This window comes from Monodelphis domestica, chromosome 2, assembly GCF_027887165.1.
Source record: "Monodelphis domestica isolate mMonDom1 chromosome 2, mMonDom1.pri, whole genome shotgun sequence".
NCBI lineage: Eukaryota > Metazoa > Chordata > Mammalia > Didelphimorphia > Didelphidae > Monodelphis > Monodelphis domestica.
This window is the reverse complement of record NC_077228.1, coordinates 237,995,500-238,023,036: the sequence shown is the minus strand read 5'-3', so window position 1 is coordinate 238,023,036 and position 27,537 is coordinate 237,995,500. Positions and strand designations below refer to the sequence as shown.

Here is a 27,537-nt window from a genome sequence, read left to right as displayed (position 1 = left end):
GGTTCCTGAAGAGGAAGAAAAAAAAAACCAGTAGGGGAAAAAAAAAACAAACAAACAAATCCTTACTTTGTAGAATCCTAACTCTGTCACTTGCTGCCTATATGAACCTGGGTAAGTCATTTAGCCTGACTGCACCTCGGTTTTGTTATTTGTAAAATGACAAAGTCAGATTAGCTGGTCTCTGAGGTCCCTTACAACTCTGCTTTTAAGGTTCTGAATACAGTAGACTGACATCCCAAAGTCAGACTAAATATAAAATATAATAATACAATAAGTAGTCATCAAGAGAAACCATAGGTTCTAGTAGGTTGTAAGGTAGTAAGAATGATAAGCATTTTTGCCTCTAAAGTTACTGATAACCTAGGCAATATTTCAAGTGAATCTTAAAGAATACAGAGGAAGAAAGGGTGCTACATGTGCTATAGCATCAATTCAGAAAATATAATTTCTAAATATTTGTCACAATACCAGATTTCTATCCAAATAACAGAAAATTGTTATAGAAAAGGTCATAATGGAAGCAAGAGACTTGTGTGAGCTAAAAGGGAAATGTTTTACAATTATTTACTATACTAAGCAATGTTTATAAATACCTCATTTGATTCTCAAAACAACCTTGCAAGGTCAATACTGTTATTATCTCTATTTTACAGTTGAGAAAACTAAGGCAAACAGTTTAGTAACTGCTTAAGGGTCACACAGCTAGTGAGTATCTAAGACCTAATTTGAACTCTGGTTTTCCTGACTTCAGGACCAGCCCTCTATCCAGCTACTTCTAAAGAAAAAAAGTAATAATGGAGGCATATTTCCTAAAAGAATATTCATTATATAAAATCAAACTTTAAAAAGGTTTATACAAATCCTGGTTCTGGGGGAAGCTAAGATGGCAGGGTAGTAGCAAGAGCCTTCTGAATCTCCTTCCAATCTATCATTACAAAGGGACTCAAAAGGACAGAAATCAAACTTGGAAGAGTAAATGGGGATCTCCCACTGGATTCAGCCTTAAAGTTGGCAGTGTTTGGGAATTCCTTTGCTATGAGAAGGTGAAACTGCACTTAACAAAGTACAAGCTGATCATCCCTCCCCCACACCACCTACCACTCCAGAGTCAGAGCAAGGGCTGGGGCAATCTTTAAATTCCTGCAGGATGGCTAAAAGCACTATAGACTTACTCTTGAGGGCAGTGCAAGACCTTGGCAGTAAGACTTGAGACTCGAGGCTGAAGGGCACTGAGCCTGGACAGCAGAATGTGGAGCTTAGGCAGAAACAAGGCTGGCTACAGCCAAGGTAGCAAGGGCTGAAAAGATAGCTTCAGAGCAAAATGCTTTAAAGCCCACTACACAATGAACATCATAGATCTACCTGCCCTCACTCAGGCTTCTGACTTGGGAGGGAAGATACTATCAAAGCAAAGCCCTGCGAGACAGAAGCTAAGAAGGAAATCAACAAGCAGGAACCCCAATCCACTAGTGGCAAAAGGAACAAGCAGCAGCAAAAACCCCCCAAAACAAAATAACTCTTGACCCTGGATAATTTCTATGTAGAAAAAGGGCAAAATACAGAAGCAACAACAGTGAGTGACAAACAAGCAAACACATCCAAACTTTTCCCCCCAAATGGAAACTGGTCACAAGCTCTCAAGGAACTCAAAAGGAGTTCATGAATCAAGTAAGAAAGATAGAAGAAAAATCAGAAGAAAAGTGGGAAAAAGAAATGAATGTAATACAAGAAGAAAAAGAAAATGACAGCTTAAAAGACAAAATCTCCCTCTTGGAAAAAGAGGCACAAACAATCAAATGAAGCAATAAACAAAATGGAGACCAGAACTGACCTGATGGAAACCATGGAAAGCAGGATAGGCCAAACCAAAAAGGGAAATCAAAAGATCATAGCTGATAATCAGTCTTTAAACACTAGAATTGGGCAAGTAGAAGCTAATGATCTCATAAGAAATCAAGAATTAGTAAAGCAAAATTTAAAAAATGACAAAATAGAAGGAAACATGAAATATCTCATTGAAAATACAACTGACCTGGAAAACAGATCCAGGAGAGATAATTTGAGAATTATTGGTCTACCTGAAAACCTGGAACAAAATAAAAACCTTGACATCATATTACAAGAAATTATCCGAGAAAACTGCCCTGATATTCTTGAACAAGAGGGCAAAATAGACATTGAAAGAATCCATAGTTCACCCCCTACATTAAATTCCCAAAAGACAACCCCCAGGAATATAATAGCCAAATTCAAGAGCTTCTAAGGCCAAGTAGAAAATATTGCAAGTAGCCACAAAGAGTCAATTAAGATATCAAGGAGCCCCCAGTCAAGATTACACAGAATCTGGTAGCCTCCACACTAAAGGACTGCAAGGCTTGTAATATGATATTCTGGAAGGCAAGAGAATTGAGTCTACAACCAAGACTCACCTACCCACTAAAACTGACTATATACTTCCTGGGGAAAGTATGGGCATTTAACAAAATAGAAGATTTCTAAGCACTCCTACAGAAAAGACTGGAACTAAATGGAAAGTTTTATGACCAAATACAAAATTCAAGAGAACAATAAAAAGGTAAACTAGAAAGAGGAAAAAAAAGAAATTTTAAGGGCTTTAGTACAGTCAAATTGATTATATTCCTATATGGAAAAATGATATCTGTAACTCTTAAAAATTGTTTTTTTTATCATAGTAGATAGAAGAATTATTCATAGACAAAGACTGTGGTATTAAGTTGTTTAAGATAATATATTAAAAAGGGGGGGAATAGAGGATGGCACTAAGAGAAACTTGAATGAAGAAGAAAAATAGAATAAATTATACCACATAAATAGGCACATGGGGTGTGGTGGTGAAGAATACTATAATAAGAAGAGAGTAATACTTAAACCTTACTCTCAGTGGACTCAGTTCTAAGAGGGAAGAATAGCCATATCTATTGGGGTATAGAATTCTATCTTACCCCACAGGGAAAATGAGAGGGAATAACAAAGTAGGGGAGTGGGGCAGTGAATATTAAAAAGGGAGAGAAAGGGTGGGAAGGGAGTGACTAATAGACCTTAAGAGAAATAAGAGGTGAATAAGAAAGGATAGGGTGGAAAGGAAATTAAAATAAGGGTGGGGAAAAGGAGGACTGATTAAAAGCAAAAAAGAAAATAGTGAAAGAAAAAAGGACAAGACTAAAAGAGGAAATCAAAATGATGAGGAATACACAGGTGGTAATCATAACTCTGAATGTGAATGGGATGAACTCATCCATAAAACACAAGTGAATAGCAGAGCGGATTAATAACCCAAATCCTACCATATGCTGTCTACAAGAAACAGGTAGGTAGACACACACGGGGTAAAGGTAAAAGTCTGGAGCAAAATGTATTGGGCATCAACTGAGGAAAAGAAGACAGAAGTCGCAATCATAATATCTGACAAAGACAAAGTAAAAATAGATCTGATTAAAAGAGATAAGGAAGGTAATTACATCCTGATAAAAGGCAGTATAGACAATGAGGAAATATCAGTACTCAACATGTATAGCATCCAAATTTTTAAAGGAAAAATTATTGGAGCTTAAGGAGGAAATAGATAGTAAAACTATACAAGTGGGAGATCTCAAACTTCCTCTATCAGACCTAGATAAATAAAACCAAAAAATAAATAAGAAAAAAGTAAAAGATGTAAATGAAATCTTAGAATAATTAGAGCTAACAGATATATGGGGAAAAATAAATAGGAATTAAAAAGCAATACACCTTTTCAGCAGCACATGGAACACTCACAAAAACTGACCATGTACTAGGGTGCAAAAACATTGTAAACAAATGCAGAAAAGCAGAAATAATAAATTCAAAATTTTCAGAAGATAATGCAATAAAAATTATAATTACTAAGAGTACATGGAGAGGCAAATAAAAAATTAGTAGAAAAGTAAATAATCCAATTCTCCGAAAGTGATTGGTTAAAAAACAAATCATAAAAACAATTGATTTCATCGAAGAGAATGACAATGAGGAGACAACATATCAAAATTTTTGGGATACTGAAAAAGCAGTACTCGGGAAAATTTATATCCCCGAGTGCCCATATTAACAAAAAAGAGAAAGAAGAAATTAATGAATTGGGCATGCAACTAAAAAAACTAGGAAAAGAACAATTAAAAAATTCTCAGTTAAAGTCCAAATTAGAAATCCTAAAAATCAAAGGAGAAAATAATAAAATTGAAAGTAAAAGGACCATAATAAATAGGACTAGGAGAACTGGTATTCTGAGGGAAAAAAACACAAAATGGATAATTTATTGGTTAATCTAATTAAGAAAAAGAAAGAAGAGAATAAAATTAATAGTATCATGAATTAAAAGGATGAATTCACTGCTAAAGAAGAGGAAATTAAGGTAATTATTAAGAAGTATTTTACCCAATTATATGGCAATAAACATGGCAATCTAGGTGAATTGGATGAATATTTACAAAAATATAAACTACCTAGATTAACAGAAGATGAAATAGAATACTTAAATAATCCCATATCAAAAAAAAAAAAAAAGAAACTGAACAAGCCATCAAAGAACTCCCTAAGAAAAAAATCACCAGGGCCAGATGGATTCACAAGTGAATTCTATCAAACATTTAAAGACCAATTAATTACAATACTCTACAAACTATTTGAAAAAAAAAGGCAAGGTAGGAGTCTTGTCAAATTCTTTTTATGATACAAATATGGTACTGATTTCCCAAGCCAGGAAGAACAAGAAAAGAGAAGGAAATCTATAGACCCAATCTCCTTAATGAACAGAGATCCAAAAATATTAAATAAAATACTAGCTAAAAGGCTACAACAAGTTATAACAAGGATTATTCACTATGAACAGATGGCATTCATACTGGGAATGAAAGGATGGTCTAATATTAGGAAAACCATCCACATAAATGACCACATCAACAACCAAAATAATAGAAATCACATGATTATCTCAATAGATGCAGAAAAAGCCTATGACAAAATACAACACCCATTCCTACTGAAAACACTAGATAGCAAAGGAATAGAAGGGCCTTTCCTCAAAATAATAAACAGTTATTATTTTAAACCATCAGCAAGTATCATCTGCAATGAGGATAAGTTACATGTCTTCCCAATAAGATCAGGAGTGAAGTAGGTATCCCTATATCACCACTACTATTTAATATTGTACTAGAAATCCTAGCAGTAGCCATTAGACAAGAAAAAGAAATTGAAGGGATCAAAGTAAGCAGTGAGGAAACTAAACTATCATTCTTTGCAGATGACATGATGGACCTACAGGATCCAAGAAAATAAACTAAAAAACTAGTGGAAACAATCAATAACTTTAGCAAAGTTGCAGGTTGCAAAATAAGCCTACATAAATCATCAGCATTCCTATATGTTTCCAACAAAACCCAGCAGCAAGAGTTATAAAGAGAAACTCCATTTAAAATTACTCTAGACAAGATAAAAGATCTGGGAATATACTTGCCAAGATAAATTTAGGAATTATATGGACATAACTGCAAAACACTCTTCATACAAATAAAAACTATATCTAAACAATTGGAAAAATATCAATTGCTCATGGGCTGGATGATCTAATATAATAAAAGGGATAATCCTACCTAAATTAATTTATTCAGTGCTATACCTATCAAACTATCAAAAAAAATTTTTATAGAATTAGAAAAAATTATTACAAAGTTCATCTGGAAGAACAAAGCATCAAGGATATCCAGGGAAATGAGGGGGAAAAAAGTGAACAATGGAGGCCCATTTGTACCAAATCCCAAATTGTACTATACAGCAGTGATCATCAAAATGACATGGTACTGGCTTAGAAATAGAAGGGTGAACACAGAATAGTATACATGTCAGACCTTTGGGAGGGGAAAGACTTTAAAACCAAGCAAGACATAGAAAGAATCACAAAATGTAAAATAAATAATTTTGACTACATCAAACTAAAAAGCTTTTGTACAAACAAAACCAATGTAACTAAAATCAGAAGGGAAACAACAAATTGGGAAAAAATCTTCATAGAAACCTCTGACAAAGGTTTAATTACTCATATTTATAAAGAGCTAAATCAATTGTACAAAAAACCAAGCCATTCTCCAATTGATAAATGGGCAAGGGACATGGATAGGCAGTTCTCAGATAAAGAAATCAAAACTATTAACAAGCACATGAAGAAGTGTTCTAAATCTCTTATAATCAGAGAGATGCAAATCAAAACAACTCTGAGGTATCACCTCACACCTAGCAGATTGGCTAACATGACAGCAAAGGAAAGTAATGAATGCTGGAGGGGATGTGGCAAAGTGGGGACATTAATTCATTGCTGGTGGAGTTGTGAACTGATCCAACCATTCTGGAGGGCAATTTGGAACTATGCCCAAAGGGCAACAAAAGAATATCTACCCTTTGATCCAGCCATAGCACTGCTGGGTCTGTACCCCAAAGAGATAATGGACAAAAAGACTTGTACAAAAATATTCATAGCTGCGCTCTTTGAGGTGGCCAAAAACTGGAAAACGAGGGGATGCCCATCAATTGGGGAATGGCTGAGCAAATTGTGGTATATGTTGGTGATGGAATACTATTATGCTAAAAGGAATAATAAAGTGGAGGAGTTCCATGGAGACTGGAACAACCTCCAGGAAGTAATGCAGAGCGAGAGGAGCAGAACCAGGAGAACATTGTACACAGAGACTAATACACTGTGGTATAATCGAACGTAATGGGCGTCTCCATTAGTGGCGGTGTAATGTCCCTGAACAATTTGCAGGGATCTAGGAGAAAAAAACACTATTCATAAGCAAAGGATAAACTATGGGAGTGGAAACACCGAGGAAAAGCAACTGCCTGAATACAGCGGTGGAGGGGACATGACAGAGGAGAGACTCTAAATGAACACTCTAATGCAAATATTATCAACAAAGCAATGGGTTCAAATCAAGAAAACATGTAATGCCCAGTGGATTTACGCGTCGGCTATGGGGGCTGGGGGGGAGGAAAAGAAAATGATCTATGTCTTTAATGAATAATGCTTGGAAATGATCAAATAAAATATATTAAAAAAAAAAGAAATAGAAGGGTGTATTAATGGAATAGACTTGGGGTAAATGACAATAGCAAGATAGTGTTCAATAAACCCAAAGATCCCAGCTTTGGGCACAAGAGCCTACTATTTGACAAAAATTGCTGGGAGAATTCGAAAACAGTATGGGAGAAATTAGGCTTAGATCAATATCTCACACCCTCTACCAAGTTAAATTCAGAATGGGTGAATGGCTTGAATATAAAGAAGGAAACTATAAGTAAATTAGGAGAACACAGAATAGTATACCTGTCATATCTTTGGGAAAGGAAAGATTTCAAGACCAAAGAGGAGTTAGAAAAAATTACAAAATGTAAAATAAATAATTTTGATTATATTAAATTAAAAAGGGTTTGTACAAACAAAAACTAATGCAACCAAAATTAGAAGGGAAGCAACAAATTTGGGAAAAAAATCTTTATAACAAAAACCTTTGACAAAGGTCTAATTACTTAAATCTATAAGGAGCTAAATCAATTGTATAAAAAAATCAAGCCATTCCCCAATTGATAAATGGGCATGGGACATGAATAGGCAATTTTCAGATAAAGAAATAAAAACTATCAATAAGCACATGAAAAAGTGTTCTAAAGGAAACTCCATTCAAAATAACTCTAGAAAATCTATAATACCTGGGGGTATATCTCCCAAAACAAACCCAGCAAGAATATGAACACAATTACTCTTCACACAGTTAAAGTCAGACCTAAACAATTGAAAAAAAAAAAAACATTGCTTGCTCATGGATAGGCTCATCCAATATAGTGGAAAATAATAATCCTACCTAAATTAATTTACCTATTCAATTTACCAATTCAAATAAATTACATATTCAATCAAACTACCCCAAAATTATTTCATTGAACTAGAAAAAAATAACCACAAAGTTCATCTGAAAGAACAAAAAGTCAAGAATATCAAGAGAATTAATGAAAAAAATATGAAGAGAGGAGGCCTGGCTATGCCAAGTATCAAACTATAATATAAAGACACAGTAATTATCAAAAAAAACAATATGGTACTAGCTAAAAAAATAAAATGGTGGATCAGTGAAATATATTAGGTAATAAACACATAGCAGTTAATATCTATAGCAACTTAGTTTTCAATGAACCAAACAATCCAAGCTTTTGAGGAAAGAACTCATTATTTGACAATAACTATTGGGAAGACTGGAAAGAAGTATGGACCAACATGTCACATAATACACCAAGATAAATTCAAAATGGATAAAAAGGGTGACAGTAAAAAAAAAAACACTCAAAGAGCATGGAAATGTTTACCTGAGAATTAGAGAACATTATAAAAAATGAAACAGATAATTTTGATTACATTAAGTTGAAATGAATTTGCACAAATAAAACCAATACAACCAAGATTATAAGGGAAAATTGAAATTTGGTTTGGAAAAATTTGGGAAAAAAATTTTTATAGTAACTATCTCTGACAAAAGCCTCATTTCTCAAATATATAGAGAAATGAGTCAAATTTCTAGAAATAAATCATTCCACAATTGAGATATGAACAGGCAATTCTCAGAAAAATACCAAAATATATTCCAAATCACTATTGATTAAAGAAATGCAAATTAAAACAACACCAATTTACCACCTCACATCTACTAGATTGGCTAATATGACCAAAAAATAAAAACAATAAATGTTGGAGGGAATGTGGAAAAACTGGGACACTAATACACTACTGGTGGAACTGTGATATAAAACAACCATTTTGGAGAGCAATATGGAACCAGGCTCAAAGGGTCACAAAACTATGTATATATGCTTTGACCCAGCAATCACTACTGGGTTTGTATCTCAAAAAGATCAGAGATAAGGGAAGAGGACCTACCTGTATCAAAATATTTTTATAAAGTTTTTTTTTTTGGTAGTGGAAAAAAATTGGAAATTAAAGTATTTCTTCATCCCTTTGGGATGGATGAGCAACTTGTGGTGTATAACTATAATAGAATTGCACCATAAGGAAAGATGAACAGGATAAATACCGAAAAACTTCTATGAATGGATGCAAAGTGAAGTGAGCAGAACCAGGAGAACAATGAAACAGAAATATTATACAATGATCATCTATAAAGGAATAAATCATTATTGGGAAAGGGACTCATGAAGAAAATGCTATCCATAGCCAAAGAAGGACTCTGAGTGCAGATCTTCCATTATATTTCCTTCATGAGATTTCCATTGTATTTGTGTCTTTTATCACGACATGAGCAATATGGAAATAAGTAAAAAGTATGATATAAGAATGGATATAACTCATGCTGGAGGCCATCATACCCCGACTGGTTGACAAAGTCACGGTCTGAGGAAGGGATGTCTGCAAAGCAGACCCCAGAATTGAGGCCCCCCACTGATCCCCTTCTGCGACTTCTCTCCCCAAATTTCCCCCACTAATGAACTTGTTATGATTATTATTCTTTCCCCAAAACAGAAGAAATAATATGAGAGAAAATATTTATAGGATCAATAAATATATATCATACTTTAAGTCCCCTAGGTTATTACCCCAAAAAGATTGCAATTACAGAATTAAAGCCCAAAGATTACTGTCCATGACCCCTCCTTTCTCAAGCACAAGACATGCTCCAAGGCCCTACAATAAACACTGCCCAAAAGCTTGAGTACTATAATGATTCTTTACCTACATTTCCACACTCCAATGAATTTGTTGAAACAGAAGCCAAGCAGCATTGTTAGGCACTTTAAAGTAACACAAGAAAAACAGAACTTTTAAATTGAGGAAAACCCTAAAACTGGTCTGCTTCAAGCCCTCACAACTAGATACGAAGATGTTTTGTTGTTCATCTCCCAAGCAATTATGACGGAGAGTGAAAGCTGACCAAATGCACAATGATCCTCTCAGCAGGTCAAGAGGTAGTAACCTATAAATGACTTTATTCACATTAATTATATCTATCACAGAGTGTTGTAGAAACTTAGTAAATGATCACAGAATTCTTTGTTGTAGTAACATCACAAGAGTGTTGTTTAGGTGATTTGATAATATCCAATCAAATTGTAGAATGTCACATATGCAGAAGATTATGTGTCAAAGAAGCATGTACCAAAAAACCTATATAATAAATGAACCACAATAAACGATACTATGGCAGAGCACTGTGTGTGATGTCTGCATACGTGGGTTGAATGCAGTGTGTCTCATCTCCTTATTTGGACTCTGACGTCATATCTGGGCAGAGAGACCTTGGATCCTCAGAGGGGCTGCTGGATGGACCCCTATAAACCCAGACCAGACTATTCACCACCTTAGGATTGGGGGGAAGGTTAGGGGCAGAGAAAATGTGAATTTTAAAATGTCAAAAAATGTTTCTTCATGTAACTGGAAAAAAAAACACATAGAAAAAAGATGTAGCTTGAACAACTAGGTGGCTCACTAGATGGAGAGCCAGGCCTGAAGAGTCAGGAGGACCTGGGTTCAAATCTAGCCTCAAACACTTCTTTTCTATTTGACTCTAGGCAAGTCACTTAATTCCAATTGCCTAGCCCTTGCCACTCTTCTATCTTAGAACTGATATTAAGACAGAAGGCATAGGCTTTTTTTTTTTTAAGATGCAGCTTGAACCAATTACAAGTAGATTTAAACCATTTAAAAATCAGAAGGTAAAGAAAGTAGCCTGGACTAGAGAAGAATAATCCATGAACAACCAACTGAAAGGGAATATTTTAGAAATATGGAAAAACAATAGCTAACAAATATAATGTTTTAAGGTTTACAAAGTGCTTTATAAATGTTCTCATTTTATCTTCACAACAACCTTGTGAGGTAGGCATTGCAATAATAGGAACTCATTTTACAGATGAAGCAACTAAGGTTGATAAGACTTTCCTTGGGGCTACATGGCTTCGTGGTCAACCAATTGCCTCTAAGTCCAGTGCTCTACCCGTTGTACAAACCAGCCACCTCCTAATTTTTCTTATTTTCCTTTTCAAATCTTTGTTTTCTGCCTTAGTATGAATTCTAAAAAACAAGAGCAGCAAAGGCTAGGTGACTTGCCTGGGGTCACAGAGTTAGGAAGTATCTGAGGTCAGACTGGAACTCAAGTCCTCCCTCCTGATCCTAGGTCTGGTGTTTTATCCACACTGCCACCTCATAATTTTTTAAAAATCATTCATACTGATCATGTAAGCCTGTGCAAACACATAACCACTACCCCACGTAACTATTTCCATTCATTGCAGAACGAATGCCAATTTGCATTGTTCCAGGAAATTTCTTTACCATAAGTGCCCTATAATCATGTAACCTCCAATGAAATCATAAGTTTGATTTTTAAAAAAAGGACCAAAGTTGGAGGAACATAAGGAAGTTGGAGAAGAATGGTGAGACTTTTATGCTTGGCTTAAGTAGTCAAAATTTCTTTTCTTGGATTCCTTTTATTTCAAAATTGTGCAGAATGTTACTAAATCTGAATACTGTAAAAGTAAAACAGAGTAAATGAACCATCAATATTCGGTAATAATTTCTTAATAAATCCCATATTATTCTTTTATATCCTTAAGGCTAGTGTCTTTTTAGCTTCCTTAGTATGCAAAGTTGACTTGAAATGAGGTAATAAAATGAAGGGATTTGGGTATTTTAGTTATAAGCTGTCTCAGCATAGTGAGTGGGAGAATAGTATAGTGGATAGAGAGTCTTACATTAAGGATACTTAGGTTCAATCCTGCCTCTTGACATATACAGCTGGGTGACCTTAGTAAATCATAGTTTCTCTCAGTGTTACCAGGAAATATTCTAAGATCAATTTGCTAAGCAGTTTCTATTGCCAGACACAAAGACTTCAATCATTAGTAGAAAACAAAAAATTGTCTCAATTGTTCCTTTAAATGGAAATTATGCGTTTTGTATGAATTTACTTCTGCTGATCAAAACTGATAATGTAGTAATTTGCTTTTAGGAGAAGGTAGGTGGCCCAATAGACAGAGCAGCAGGCCTGGAAATAGGAAGACCTTAGTTCAAATCTGGCCTCAACCACTTCCTATGTGACCTTGGGCAAATCATTTAACCCTGTTTGAATCAGTTCCCTCATGTGTAAAATGAGCTGGAGAAGGAAATGGTAAACTTTCAGTATCTTTACCAAGAAAATTCCAAATGGGGTCATGAAGAATTGGATACAACTGAAACAGTTCAATAATAACAACAAAATCTTGCTTCTATGATCCTCACAACTACTCATTCTTATAGAACAAAATAAAATTTACAAACAAGTCTTATCCTCATTTTGCAATGAGGAAACTGGGCTTCAAACAGATTAAGTAGCTTGACCATTTACATCTAGTAAATCTATCTGAATTCTTGCCTCTGTATTCTTTCCCATAAGTTTTTAAAGTTCTCTCTCTTTAAAATACTGTAAGAATCCTATATCAAGATAAATTCAAAATAGGTAAATGACTTAAATATAAAGAGTGAAATCATAGATAAATTAGGTGAACATAGAATAGTATACCTGTCAGATCTGTGAGAAAGAAAGGAATTTAAGACCAAGCAAGAGATAGAGAATATTGCAAGATGTAAAATGAATGACTTTGATTATATCAAATTAAAAAGGTTTTATACAACAAAACTAATGCTACCCAAATTAGAAGGAAAGCAACAAACTAGGAGAACATTTTTATAACAAAACTCTCTGACAAAGGTTTAATTTCCCAAAAGTATAAGGAACTAAGTCAAATTTATAAAAAATCAAGCCATTCCCCAATCGACAAATAGTCAAGGGACCTGAATAGGCAGTTTTCACATGATGAAATCAAAACTATCAATAAGCACATGAAAAAGTGTTCTAAACCCCTCCTGATTAGAGAAATGTAAATTTGAACAACTCTGAGGTACCACCTCACACCTAGCAGACTGGCCAATATGGCAGCAAAGGAAAGTGATAAATGTTGGAGGGGATGTAGCAAAATTGGGACACTAATACACTACTAGTGGAGCTGTGAATTGGTCCAAACATTCTAGAAGGCAATTTGGAACTCTGCGCAAAGGGTTTTAAAAGAAAGCATACACTTTAAAAGAAAGTCATACCACTGCTGGGTTTATACCCCAAAGAGATAATAGGGAAAAGTACTTGTATAAAAATATTTATAGCCATGCTCTTAGTGGTAGCAAAAAATTGGAAAATGCAGGGGTATCCATCAATTGGGAAATGGCTCAATAAATTGTGGTATATGTTGGTGATGGAATATTATTGTGCTGAAAGGAATAAAGAACTTGAGGAATTCCATGTGAACTGAACAATTCCATGTAAACTGGAACAACCTCCAGAAACTGATGCAGAGTGAAAGGAATAGAATCAGAAGAACATCGTACATTATGTCATAATTGAATGTAATAGACTTTTCTACTAGTAGCAATGTAATGACGTAGGACAATCCACAGGAAGTTAGGAGAAAGGATGCTGTCCACAATCAGAGAAAGAACTGTGGAAACGGAAATATATTAGAAAAATATGGGATCAATCACACAGTGTCATAGGGATATGATTGGAGGTTTGATGTTAAAGAATCACTACTACAGATACGAATGGCATGGAAATAGATTTTGAACAATGATACAAGTATAAACCAGTAGAACTGCTTTTGGGCTTTGTGAGTGGGGAGGAAAGAGTGGGGTGGGGTGGTCAGGAATCATGTAACTATGGAAAAATATTCTAAATTAAAAAAAGTGGGGGAGCTAATTAGATGCTTAAAAATAAAATAAAATACTGCAAGGGACAGACCTCTAAAATTCTCCCTGACCAGTAATTTGGGAATATTCTATAATTATATTCATATTCCCTGGAGGATTTTTCAGTGAACTGGGATCAGGAGGGACATTGAAGATTTTTATTTAAGTAGTCTGAAAAAAATGAAACCAAAAAGGCTCCCATAAGCCTGCCCTTCATGTTCTGTCAGTGCAACTTACTTGATGCATTTCATCCATTCCTCCTTTTCCTCAGGAGTTGGAGCTGAAATCCGATAGACTGTATGGTTTCCCTCCACCACTCTACCATCAGCCTCAGTCTTACAAGCTTTGATTACTTGATCCTTATTGTCGGGGATGTAAAGTTCAAAGCAGTTCTGAGAAGGAAAAAGACAACCAATGGAATATTGAAAGAAGGTACTAATTAAACAAACCATTATTAATATATTTCCCCAAAGAATTTGTCTTTATTGAATAATGGTAAGGTAAAGTTCACAAAACAAAACACCCTCATAGGAAACATTTTGGATAGTCAAGAATTTTTCAACCATGTTCCTGTTTCTTTTTTATTCTAAACTCATGTAGGCCCTTTATATGGCTGAACTGTGGAAAAGGCTGGTGGTCACATTTTGGTAAGGGGGATTTGTTGATTATTATTGGTTTGGATCTGTGATTTATCTGTGTGGGGAACTCCCAATATGGAAATGTCCTCCAGAAATTCAGAGGAGGAAATGATTTGTGAATTGAGATCTTAGGGAGCAGGTAGGTAGCTCAGGGGATATAGAGTGCCAGGCCTGGCGATAGGAGACTTGAGGATCAAATCTGGCCTCAGACACTTCCTAGCTGTGTGACTGACCCTCTGCAAATCACTTAACCCCACTTGTCTAATCTTTACTGCTCTTCTGCCTTAGAACTGATAGTTGGTATCAATTTTAAGACAAAAGGTAAGAACTTTAAAAAAATTAGAATGCCTTCTGCACTAAGAAGTTAAAGTAACCTTCCCAGAGTTATATAGCTACTCTGTATCAGAGAAAAAAAATGTAACATATGAAAAATCTATGATAATGATATACAAATATTTTTTAAGCTATTTCTGCACAAATGGTAGCAATAGAATAATGAACTTGGTGTGGCAGGAAGAATGCTGGACTTGTAATGAAGGTCTGTATTCGAGTCCCACCTCTGCTATTTACTACCCATGGGACCTTGGATAAGTCATTTTATTTCTTTGGGCCTCAGTTTCTTCCTATGTAAAATGAGAAGGCTGGACAAACATGATATCTAAGATCCTTTCTAGCTTTAAATCTATGCTCCTATGAAATATTCTGACATAAAAGCAATATATACTTAAAAGTTTTAATTGAGGGTCAACAAATGTCTCATCATACACTTAAAGATGGACCTATTTTAAAACTTCTAATATGACTACAAATATTCCCAAAACAGACAGAAAATCCTAGAATAAAAAAAAGAAAATATTGACCTGGATGGAATAAAACACATTACAGATATACTACAGAGATTTATAGAAGTTTAAATAACATGCAGACATAAATCAACCAAATTAAAATTATAAGTTTTTCCAGTGTGTGTGTGTGTGTGTGTGTGTGTGTGTGTGTGTGTGTGTGTGTGTTTCAAGGATCTCACCCATTGCCCAAGAGAAAAAAAAAATCACAAACACTTACTGGCTTTTTGGAGTCCTCTATCTCCCGGATACTTAGATTCTCTAAAGGAATAATTCCACGAGGCTCCTTATCCTACAGAAAAGGTTGATGAAGAAAAAGATTTTACAGTGGAATCTAGAATGATATCATTCTCAATCTCTTTGAATGTTTCAGTTGGACCTATCTTTTATCACTTTCTCATCCTTCTAAAGTAACTCTGGGAGCTAGTCAAAGTTATAAAAAGGAAAAAGAGATAAACAAGAAGTAACTTAGAATATGCATTCATTTGCTTAGATCTTAAATGTCTTTTCCAGCTACAAATTCTATGACTTCATGACCAAATCATATAAGTAAAAAACTACTGTGAGTAGGCGGCTTTCAGTTTTGGTCACTCAGGTAATGTCAATGCAGTGATTATGTGTGGCAGTACCTGGGGTGTCTGAATAATCCTATTTAGGAACCTCAAATTAAAATGTTCTGGAAAAAAGGCATTCTAAATTCATAATATGCTTATTTGTAAGGTCCCTTAAACTAAGATCACCATAATTATATAGTGTTTGATTTATGGCTTATGTGACCATTTAAAAAAAATGCCTACAATGTTTGCTTTTTTGAACTTTGTCATTAGCAGTGTCATTCTTTCTCAATGGGAAAATGTAAATGAATTCATATTTTTAATCCATTATGAATCTATTGTTCTGTGTTCGTTTCAATTACAAACCAAAAAGATTCCAACTAATGGGGTACCTGTCCCTAACCACTTCCTGCATTTTGTTTGTTTGTTTGTTGTCTCCCTCCAATAAATTGGAAGTTCTTTGAGGGCAAGGATTTTTGTTATTAGCACAGTGCCTATAATATAGTATGTGCTTAATAAATATTTATTGGATCAGATTGTATATTTTTGCTTGGAAATATATACATGCGTACATATATAGATATCTATATTAATAATTAAGGCCTCTTTCTTCTTGTTAGGATATTTTTGATTTAGAAATTTATTCTCTCTCTCTTATGCAATGTAAATTGACATTCACATGCCTTCATCAGAAGCCTTTGATAAATTACAACAGTATTCTGATTAGTCTCCTTGCCTGAAATCTTTCCTCACTCTTGTTCACCCTTTACATAGTTTTAGGAAGTGAATCTTCCTAAAGTGCAGTATATAACCATAATATCCATCCTATTCAATTACTTCCAAGACAAAAAATAAAATCTTCCTTTTGGTTTTTAAAGCTTTACATAACCTGGTCCCCAGTCTCTACCTTTCCAGTCTTCTTACACATTTCTCTTGTCCATATGCCCTATGATCCAGAGACCTTGACCTTGCTGTTCCTTGAACACTATACTATATAGTCTTGACTCTTTGTCTTTTCACTTGTTGCTTTGGTCTCCCTCTTCATCTCCATCTACTGGCTTACTTCAAGTTTCAGCTAAAATTACTCTTTATAGAAAAAATCCTTCCTGATTCCTCTTAATGCTAATATCTTCCTTCCAATATCATCCTAAACATATATATTTTTTTGGAAATAGTTATTTACATCTCATCTCATCTCATTAGTTTATAAATTCCTAGAGGACAGGTACTATTTCTGTATTCTTTGCAAACCCAGCTATGGCAAAAGTATCCTTCCATAGTGGGTATGAAATAAATATGGTCATTAGCCCAGTAATGATCAAGCAATTTAGAATCAGCTATTATGCTATATAACTAAGAAGTCTTAATTGCTTCTTGATTTCTTTTACTTTCACTTCTGATACCAGCCAAAGTCTCTTCCCAATTATAATTTCATAGATAAGTATTCATATTGGCCCAAATGTCTCCCCTTTTTAGCCAACCTTGAACAAAATAAGCAAATATCCCAATCTTAGTTTCTTATTTCTCCTAACCAATTACTGGTCTCAAAGATCCCAAAATGGAGTTGAGTGGTAGTAAGTTATTACTGGTCACATTATTAAAATATATGCAGATGAATTGGATCTGATTTTTTTTTCTGGAAATGAAATTCAGTCCTAATCTTACTAGAGGGTAAAAGGTTTAATGACATCAGCATAAATACTTTCAAGGCTTATAAATCTTCACCTTCCATATTACTATCCATCACATGGAGGAAATATAAAAGGCATTTGAGAGTTATGTTGTTTCTCATGAATAACCATTCTGATAACTCTAGAAGCAGTTCTGATACATGCCAGAGATGAGACTTTTCCTTTACAAAGAAGGAAAGGTATGAACTAATTTTTGAGAAAGTGACAAGCATTTTGAATAGATTTGGAGAACTCTAGCTAGCACCATTAAAATCTCTAGAGCTGATAATGGCAAATTAAAGCTGGTGGACTAAATCTGGCCCTAATAAAATTGTAAAACTCATTCTGAGCTGTAGAAACCTACAACAAAAGGCAGAAGGTAAGGTCTGGTTTATGGGTCATAGTTTGCTGACTCTTGCTATAATAGACAACTCTAAAGAATGGCCCCTGATAAACTTTTGCACAAATAAGTCTTATGAATAGATTTTCTCTTTTCTCCTTTTCTACTGCAGATCCTGAGGCATTTGCCACCAAATTTAGGAATTGAAATAGGTAGGAGAAAATGATCAAGACGTATCATTTTAAAATTCCTTGAATTGATGCATGTAGGATACAATACAAGATGTTCTCATCCCACAGTGAGTTGCCTTAATTTAATGCTATTAGTATCACCAGCTTTCAGGTAAACTACAGAAACCTTTGTGGTGGGTTTTTACATCTAGAGTTGTCAAAATTAGACAAGAATTATTTTATTATTGCTAATAAATGCACAATATTATAACTTGAGGATTCCTAGATTTTGATCCCTTACTCTTTAGAATTCCAGCTCTGGAGTTCCATTGTCCTAAAGGTTGAGTATTATTATATCAGACCAAGCCAGTGTTCCTTGGTTATTGCTTTCTCAGATGTTTTATTTTCTTCCCTTGTCCCCCTCTAGTTCTGGAACCATAAGCAAATAAATATTGCCATTGCTGCAAGAAAGGGTATATTAGCTTACTCTCCTCTCTGACTCTTTTCACCATTTCTGTAAACTGAAAAACAAAATATTCCTATTAGACCTATTAGAATATTAGTTCATTGAGGTCAAGGACTATCTTCCCTTTTATATTTACATTCCTATACACTTAGCACAGTGCTTGGTACTTGCTAAGTGCTTAATAAATGATTTTACATTCAATTCATTCCAAGAATTGCTCAGATTTAGACCATAACAACACAAATTACACACTACAGAATCAGAACACAACAACACATTACAGAATCAAACATTTAGAGAGCAGGATTAACAGCTCATTATCTATCACTAGCATAACTGTGCTTTGACAACTTTAAATATAATTGCTGAGAAATTCATCAATATTCTAATATCATGAGAATGATGGCATCTTGTCTGAATCATTCCCACTCACCACTAAAACAACAAAATAGAACTGTGAAGTAAATAAAGTATCTATTGCTGTTTGTCTCCCTCGTCTTCCTCCTCTTCCTCCTCCTCCTCCTCCTCCTCCTCAGGGGCTAGAAAAGTATTTTCCCAAAAATATATCTCTTCATCATGATGTATGGATGATAGTAGTGATCTCAAGTTTATTAAACTTATTCAATATAGCCATATTTGAAAATGCAATAAGAATCTTGTGTGAGAATGAATTAATTTAGTTGTGAAATTCTTGACCTTTAAAAGGGTCATCTAAAAACAAGTATTACCTAAAATATATTAAAGATGATCTTTCAGAAAATTTTTAAGAAACATTTTTAAAAGAAATTATTCATGAAGTCCTTTACAGAATTCAATATTAGAACAAACACTAAGAATAAACCTGAAGAAAATGGAACTTACTTGCCAAGTTATATTTGAGAAATATATTAATCTATGATTCTCATCAGATATAAACAGTTAAAAGTCATTACTAAATTCTACTACTTAGTTTGCATACTAGTAAAAGATGAAATGTGACAAAGCACTGGACTTAAAAGTTAAATAATCTATATTTAAGTCACTGCTCTTCAATTTAGTAAGTGCTTAAGTTAAGGCAAGTAATTTCCCTTTTTTGGGACTAATAAATGTAGATAAAATGGAATTAAGGGTTTTTGTATTGTCAGGATCTTCTGGGAGACCTAGGATTCTTAGTTCATTTCTACAGGTCCCATCTTCAAAATCCAAAAATGTTTTGCTTACAGTGAACATATTTTCTTTTAATGCTCTTGTTTTTTGCTTCTCTTTTTCTATCTTGCACTTATGTGTATTTTCTTATTCAATCTACTGTGCTCTTGTTTCTTTGGTGAGGTTTGAAATAGCTGATTTTAACTTTTCTATTATTTTTACTCATTATTGCTCATTATTTTTACTGTTCAGGTCATAAATTCTACTCTTGAAATTCTTATTTCTTTTTTGATCCACTCAGGTGTAGTATGTTGTAGCTCCACATTCTCTTCAACTTCCACACACAGTTCTCTGTTGTATCATTTTCCTTCATTTTGCAATATTTGTTTATAGAGGTCTTAAGTCATTTACTAGATCTAGCAGCCATTTTCCTTTCATTGTCAATGTTTTTCCTATTAATTTATCTGTTTATATTCAAGCTCTTTGAGGTATTTTTCTTCTTAGAATCTATGGTATTTTCAGTCTTTCCTCCTGCTATTTTCCTTATCACTCACTTCTGATACCCTCCACTCAAAGTTTATTTACAGGTCGCTAGTCTCCATCTTTGATCCAACTGAATTTTTGATGGTCAGTCAGAATTAGCCCATGCTAGATACTGTTCTCTTCCCTTGGGCTTAGAGAAATACTGCACAGTTCCCCACATTCAGTAGGCCATCCCACCCTTTCTATTCCTTAGTTCATTGTCCCAGCAGTTCAGAGCCTGCTTTCTCTCAGCACCAAGAGTTCATAGCTATTGGCAGACTGCAGGTTTATAGCTGCTTCCAAGTTCTGGCCTCAAGCAGGCTTTTGTTCCTGCACAGTTTTGGCCAAACTGACTGTCAGTATTTGAGAAAATTCCCATAGCTTGAAGCTAGAGTGGGGAGAGGGAGCTGGATGTAGGGATGGATGTAAGTCTGTGCCATGTCTTTGAATCTGCTTATGTGGGAGGAAAATAAAGACAGATAAGTGAACCAAGTGTCACTTCCTGAGTTTTCTATTTTTGTTTTTAATTTTTAACTTTTCATGCCTTATTTTGAATTCTTGGTGTTGTGTAAAGGGAACCCCTTCCTCTCACGGTCATGAACTTTCTTCTTGTATGACCCATTCCATTAGTGTGGCTAGAACGCTCCAAACAGAGGTCACAGGTTAGACTCTTGCTCCAAAGAGACTATTGGACTTCCGCATGGAGACTGGAATTTTGTTGGGGAGCGAGCTGAAATTCTATGGATCAGACTTTAAGGTGGTAGGCTAGGAAATAATCTTCTACTTCCTTTCTCATTTCTTCCTTATTCTATATTTATATTAAATTGTTAAAAGCTATTATCATTCTTATGAATTAAGAGTTAATTTTATAAATGGTGACCACAACAATTTTTACTAGTATTATTTAACAAAACCAAGTTATAAATATTACATGTAGCATTTTAATTATTGCATATTACATTTATTTTCATTATTACATTTGGCAGACCACAAAGGTTTGACGATTACCCTCCATCTTCTCCAATTTCCTTCATTTTTTATTCTCCTTAAGTCAGTTCTTTAGTACCTAATTCTGGACCTTGGAGTTTTTACTCCACTGTAAGCTGGTAGAGCAAAAAAGACTAAAGTCTGATACTGAAAAGAAGATTAGATGGGAGGGGTTGGGAGAGGAGAAGAATAGAAAATGATTTTTGTAACCAAGGAATAATGTTTGAAATTGACCAAATAAAAAAATGTTAAAAAAAAAGCCAATTGGAAACACCTAGTTTTTCCTGTGTGGAAGGGTAAGTTGTAAATCTTCCCCCCCCCCCCCCCCCCTCTTAAACTGAAAACAGCTGAATAGACATTGCTAGCTGAAGCCTGATAAGCTGGCTGGGTTTTTTTGTTTGTTTGTTTTAACAACTATTACCCTCCTCAGGGCTTTCACCCTCCTGACTCCTTGCCTAGGGTAAGCTACTCGGTCCCCACAAGTGATTAACTCTGGAGTATTGGAAGAAGTTAATAAGTTCAGCTCAGTCTTTTTTTTTGTCAGAAGGTATTAATTATTGGGCTAAATTAAGAAAGTTTAGCCTTATCTTACTATACTTACTATAAGTATATATACTTACTATACTTACTATAAGTCTGCTTGTTCTTTAAGGTTTTTTTCTTTTTCCTGAACCCCCACATATCTCTAGCCTTAGTTTAAGTGGGAGGTATAACACTAGGGAGAACAGTCAGGGAAAGCAGTAGTAAAAATAACTAAAACTGCTCCCTTAAGCTTGAGAAGCTTTCAGAGCCTACTTAGGGAAAAATCCCAACAGCTCACAACCAGCTATACCCAAAAGCCTTTTTGCCCTCCTAGGTCAGCTCAGTGAAGCGGCTCCCTGCCTACATAGTGGTGAAATCATATGGAAGCTGGCATTTTTACCTGTAGTGGGGAGGGGAAAAGAGAAAACTCTTCCAAACCTCTTAGCTAAATTTGGGCTGTACCCTGTAGGTTTTTGCCTGCAAGAAAGTGTGTTTTATTTTGCTTAAAATAGAAAGCTTTTGCTTTTTCTTGCTTTCCCTCCCAAATTTAGCCTCTGGCTAAGTCTTTTAGCTGCCTTTAATTCAAAAGCATGTAGGGCAGTCTGTACTTACACCAATTTTTTTTCTCAAGTCTTTAGAACACCCTGCTCTCCAACCTTGTGAGACTCTAACCCTTAGTCAGTACACACTAGGGTACCGCCACCTATGGACAAGAAGCAGAATTGCTGAAAATTTAATAAATATATTTTAAAATAAATAGGCGACTGAGTATGGTGCTGAAAAGCATGGCCCACACTCTGAAAGAACAGTTTCCTGCCTATCTCAAATAGCTCCTGTTCCAAGAGAACATTACGGAGCTTACACAGCTCACAGTTTTATAATATCTTTGTTTAGCACTGTACCTGGGTGTACTTATACTAATAGGAAACCTTTATCTATTTCTCCTCAAAAACAAAAACAAAACCCAGAAAGTTTGCTTGATTGATCTCAAGACTCAGAAAACCTTGAGTAATATCAAGATTCATAAGGGAGATTCATCTCCCTATACCCCCTGTCCCCTCTCCTTTCCCTGCTGGCCCAGCCCCCACCTCTTCTTCTCCCCATCCTCCTTCCTGCCTCTACCCCTACTCAATCTCCCTCTTCTTCTTCCTCTGCCCCAGTCCCTTCCTTCTCTCCCTGACCCACCATCAAGTGCTCCTTCCTCTTATCCCTCCTTCTCTCAGCTGACCAGATGACTGGAAGCATTTCCTAGTGCCTGAGCCACAGCGGCTTTTGTTGCCAAGATTATTCTTCACTTTGACCTGCCAGCATATATTGATTCAGACAAGGGAACTCATTTGTCTCAGATTTATTCTTGTTTGGGGATCACTCCCAAATTCCATGTATGGTATCATCCCCTGAGCTCAGGCCAAGTTGAAAGAATGGAGATCTTAAAACTATGACTGGAAAATTGTGCACTGAGACTCACTTAAAATGGCCTGAAATTATCCCTCTAGCTCTATTTTATCTTTGAAGCAGGCCCAGGGGACATGTACATATGTCACCATTTGAGAGGCCTTTTGGACATCCCCCCATACAGGCTAAGCCTTTTTCTCCTGCATATACATCAATACTGGGGGGCAATGGGGACACTTCTATTGTTTCTATATACAAGATTTACAGATCAAATTGCAAGAACTCCATGAATCTGAAGCTGCTATACAAGCATGACCTCTAGATTTCTCACTCTATGACCTACACCCAGGAGACAAGGTGTACATAAAAAATTTCCAGGCACTGGAGGAACTCGGCCTCCCTGGGAAGGTTCATTCCAAGTCTTGTCAACCACTTCAAAAGCAATCTAAATTGAAGAAAAGGACTCTTGGATTCATTACTCACATGTAAAACAGGCATTTTCTACTGACACTGATTGACCATATCCTGTAATGCAATTGTTTCTATTTTTACCCCTCCTATGATTGGACCAGAGATAATACCATTACAAAAGTCCATAGACACTATGGATACTGTTTTGTCTGACACATCATCATGGAATGTGAACTATGAATTTTTGATTAAAAATTTTATTATTGTTTTTCTTCTTATTTGCAATAGGATAAGCTTAAAATATCCATTAGCCCTAATATCTATGCATACTCAAAAGCTTTAGATTATGGAAACCTGCCATTGATTGTTAAATATCATCGTACTGTTACTAATAATTGTGTCTGATTTCAGAAAGAAGGGATCACAAAAGAGCAGCTGTATAGTGCCAAGAAGCACAAGGTCAAAGAGACCAACCAATCCCAGTGGGATTGAGAAGAATCTGCACCAAGACAGAGGACTTGTTTTGAGATTCGAGGAAACAGCTGTTTGACAATGTCAGATGCAGGATTTCCCTGTGCCAGATTTCCGACAAGTACCTTAGTTTGGTTGCTATTTTGGTTCCCTTATCCTGAGATTGAAGGTAAAATTAGGCCAGGGAAACACACTTACTTTTTTACTTCAAAATCTAGTCCCTTTTTTCTCTCTAATAGCATAGCAATTTTCTGTAGTCCTGGCTGCCAATGGGTAAGTGCTATATTGTTACAATTGTCTTACAGGCTTGTAGGACATAAATCACTTTAATTTGGCCCTGATTCAAGGACCTCTTATGGACTTATTCTCACTTACTCAAAATTTTTATATACAATTTGATTTTGATATTTTTTCCCAAAATTTATTTTTTCTCTTTTATTTGTTTTTTTTTTAAAATGATTTTGGATTTTCTTTTGACAATGAATTTATATACCCCATAACTCAGGGATGTGTCCTGGGTTGATCTGGGTGTTGATCAACATACTCCTTGGGGGGAATTGTATAATTTTCATAAAATACAAGATAAAGAAAAAGAAGTTTGCAGAAACCATACACCACATCAAAAGATCTAGAATGAACTTTGGGATATAGTGGATTGAACTGAAGTGGGTTGAACACATTTACTCTGAATGTAAACTCTTATGCCGAAGGGGATTGCCCCCAATTGGCTTTTTGTCAGTGAGCCTGCCAATTTCTCTCTCAATTTCTCTCTCTCATTTCCCTCTTATTCCCAAATTATTGAAATTTCTTTTTAGATAGTGCAATATTGTATTCACCTCTAGCCAGAATATCTTTAGAGGTATAAACTGGTTACGTGAAATGATTCATTGGGGAGATTATGCATGTCAATCTCCTGAAACCCTTAATTGGGAAGATTTCAACATGCTCATCTCCCAGTAGAATCACAGGGTGGAGGGGGGGGGGATTGTGTACAGGGAACCCCTTCCTCCCACGGTCATGAACTTTTTTCTTGTATGACCCATTCCATTAGTGTGGCTGGAACGCCCCAGAGGTCACAGATTAAGAGGCCTAGGAACATGACCCAGAACTGGGGGTTACAGGTCTGGGTCAAAGAGATTTTGATTGCTTCCTGAAATGTGATAGACTAGCTGAGAAAGACAGGAAGTAATGTGGAGAAAAGGACTTTCAAAGATGAGATCATAGAGGTGACCAAAGTCTTTGTCATGAGTTTTCTGGGATTGATTCTTCTACTTTATTTGGTGTTGGTGGCTCAGATGGAAGATGAAGACACCCTCATAGGCAGATGTTTCCAAAGAGACTACTGGACTTCTACATGGAGATTGGAATCTTGTTGGGAAGCGAGCTGAAATTCTATAGATCAGACTTTAGGGTGGTAGGCTAGGAAATAATCTTCTACTTCCTTATTTCTTTCTTATTCTATATTTATATTAAATAAAATTGTTAAAAGCTATTATCATTCTTGTGACTTTAGAGTTAATTTTATAAATGGTGACCACAACAATTTTTTTTACTAATATAATTTAACAAAACCAAGTCATAAATATTACATGTAGAATTTCAGTTATTATATATTACATTTCTTTTCATTATTACTTTGTTCCAGATCTTAGAAATGCCTAAAGTTGCTTTATCTTTGGTACATAATTTCTGTTTTGAAGAAAAATTAAACCCATTACAAACAAATGTATAGTTAAACAAAACAAATAATCATATAGGCCACATCCACAAAAGACCTATAAATATTTTTGTTTATTCTTTGTTTTGCTCTTTTAATGCACCTTCCATCTAATTCCTCTTCCCTGCATCTTTGCCTTCCTGCCTATTTTCCTTTTGAGTGAAATGTATTTCCATTCTCAAATGTTTATGCATGTATTATTACCTCCTCTGACCAGTTCAACTGAAAGTGAGATTGAATCACTCTCATGATTCTTGTTCACACCAATATATATGCTACTGAACAAAGATGGAGAAAATCATACAATCATTTTGATTGGATCCACTACAAATTTATATTACATAACCCTAACTGGGTCCTCACTGCTGTAAGGCAATACTAGCATATTTGGCAATGCACTTCCCTTATCAATTTGCTATCCCATTTTCCATAGCAGCTCTTCCAAACATTTTCATCTCTCTTCAAACCTCCCCCACTCTCAGCTGAGAACTTTGTTTTATATTTTACAGAAAAAAAATTGAGGCCATTTGCCATAAGTACCATCTTCTCTTCTCCTCCTTATCTACTATTACATGAAGTAACTTCTGCCATCATACCCTTCTTCCTCTTCATTTTACATTTACAAAGCTAACCACTCTACTTACTCAAGTGATCCCATTCTATCTCTACTCTCTCACTTATTTTCAATCTCTGCCTCTCTACTGGTTCATTTCCTACTGCCTACAAACTTGCCTATATGCATCTTCTATCTTGTAACAACCCTCACTTGGCCTTTCCATCTGCACTAATTACCATCCTACATCTTTTCTGCCCTGTGTAGCTAAACTCCTTGAAAAGGTCATCTGTAATTTGTTCTTCCACTTTCCTCTCACTCTCTTAACTCCTTACAATCCAACTTCTGACCATATCATTCTTCCAAAACTATTCTCTCCAAAGTTGCCAATGACATATTATTTGTCAAATTCAGTGACCTTTGCTCAATCCTTTTTCCTTGACCTCTCTGCAACTTTTGACACTGCCAATCACTTCCTCTTCCTTGATAATCTTTTCTCTGCTAGGTTTTAGAGATATTTTCCTCTTACCTAACTGCTCCTTCTCTATCTCCTTTGCTGACTTCTCCTCCAGATCATCCTCTTTAATTAAAGATATCTCAGGGTTCTGTCCTGGGCCTTCTTTTCTTCCTTTCTACAACTTCACTTGGTGATCTCATCAGCTACCATGGATTTAATTACCATCTTTATAAGGATACATCTCAAATCTACCTTTCCTATCCCAGTCTCTCTGCTGACGCCCCCTCCCCCCCATCTTCAACTGCCTTTAGACATCTCAAAGTGGATATCTAATAGATATATGAAACTCCATCTGACCAAAACAATTCATTATTCTTTCTCTCTTACCTTCCCTACTACTATAAAGGGTAGCATCATTTTCTAATTCCCTCAAGCTCAAAACCTAGGAGTTATCCTGGATCATCATTATCTCTCAATCCTCATAACCAAGCTACTACTAAGGCCTGCCAATTTCACCTTTGCAATATCTCTCCAATACATCCCTTTCGCTTCTCTGACATTGCCACCACTCTAGTACAAGTCCTTCTTCTTCATCATCTTCTTCTTCTGGACTAATAGTCTCCTAGTGGAAGAGCCTGCCTCAACCTTTCCCCACTCTAATCCATTCTCCATTCAGTCACTAATATAATTTTCCTAAAATGCAAATCTGATCATGCTCAATCAAGCTCAAGCTCAATACCTCCTCTTACTCAATGAATTCCAGTAGCTTCCAAGTATCTCCAGGAGTAAGTATAAAATGCTCTATTTGGCATTCAAAGCCCATTGTAATCTATCCCCATCCTACCTTTCCAGAGAGGACAGCTGAGTGGCTCAGTAGATTGAGAGCC

At 35.5% G+C, this 27,537-nt stretch overlaps 1 protein-coding gene across 5 annotated transcripts in view; it reads right to left on the bottom strand.

Moving 5' to 3' along the window:
• The window catches only part of CYTH1 (cytohesin 1), a 251,399-nt gene that overhangs the window by 35,539 nt on the left and 188,323 nt on the right, over positions 1-27,537 (bottom strand). For all 5 annotated transcript variants that reach the window (XR_008916451.1, XR_008916453.1, XR_008916454.1 and 2 more), the window contains exons 11-12: positions 15,511-15,582; positions 14,048-14,202 (exon numbers count right to left, since the gene is read on the bottom strand). Coding sequence is in view for 1 of the 5 variants with exons in the window: in XM_056817397.1 (XP_056673375.1) it covers positions 14,048-14,202; positions 15,511-15,582 (227 nt within the window). In the remaining 4 variants the exon portion in view is untranslated. The remainder of the gene's footprint in view (positions 1-14,047; positions 14,203-15,510; positions 15,583-27,537) is intronic.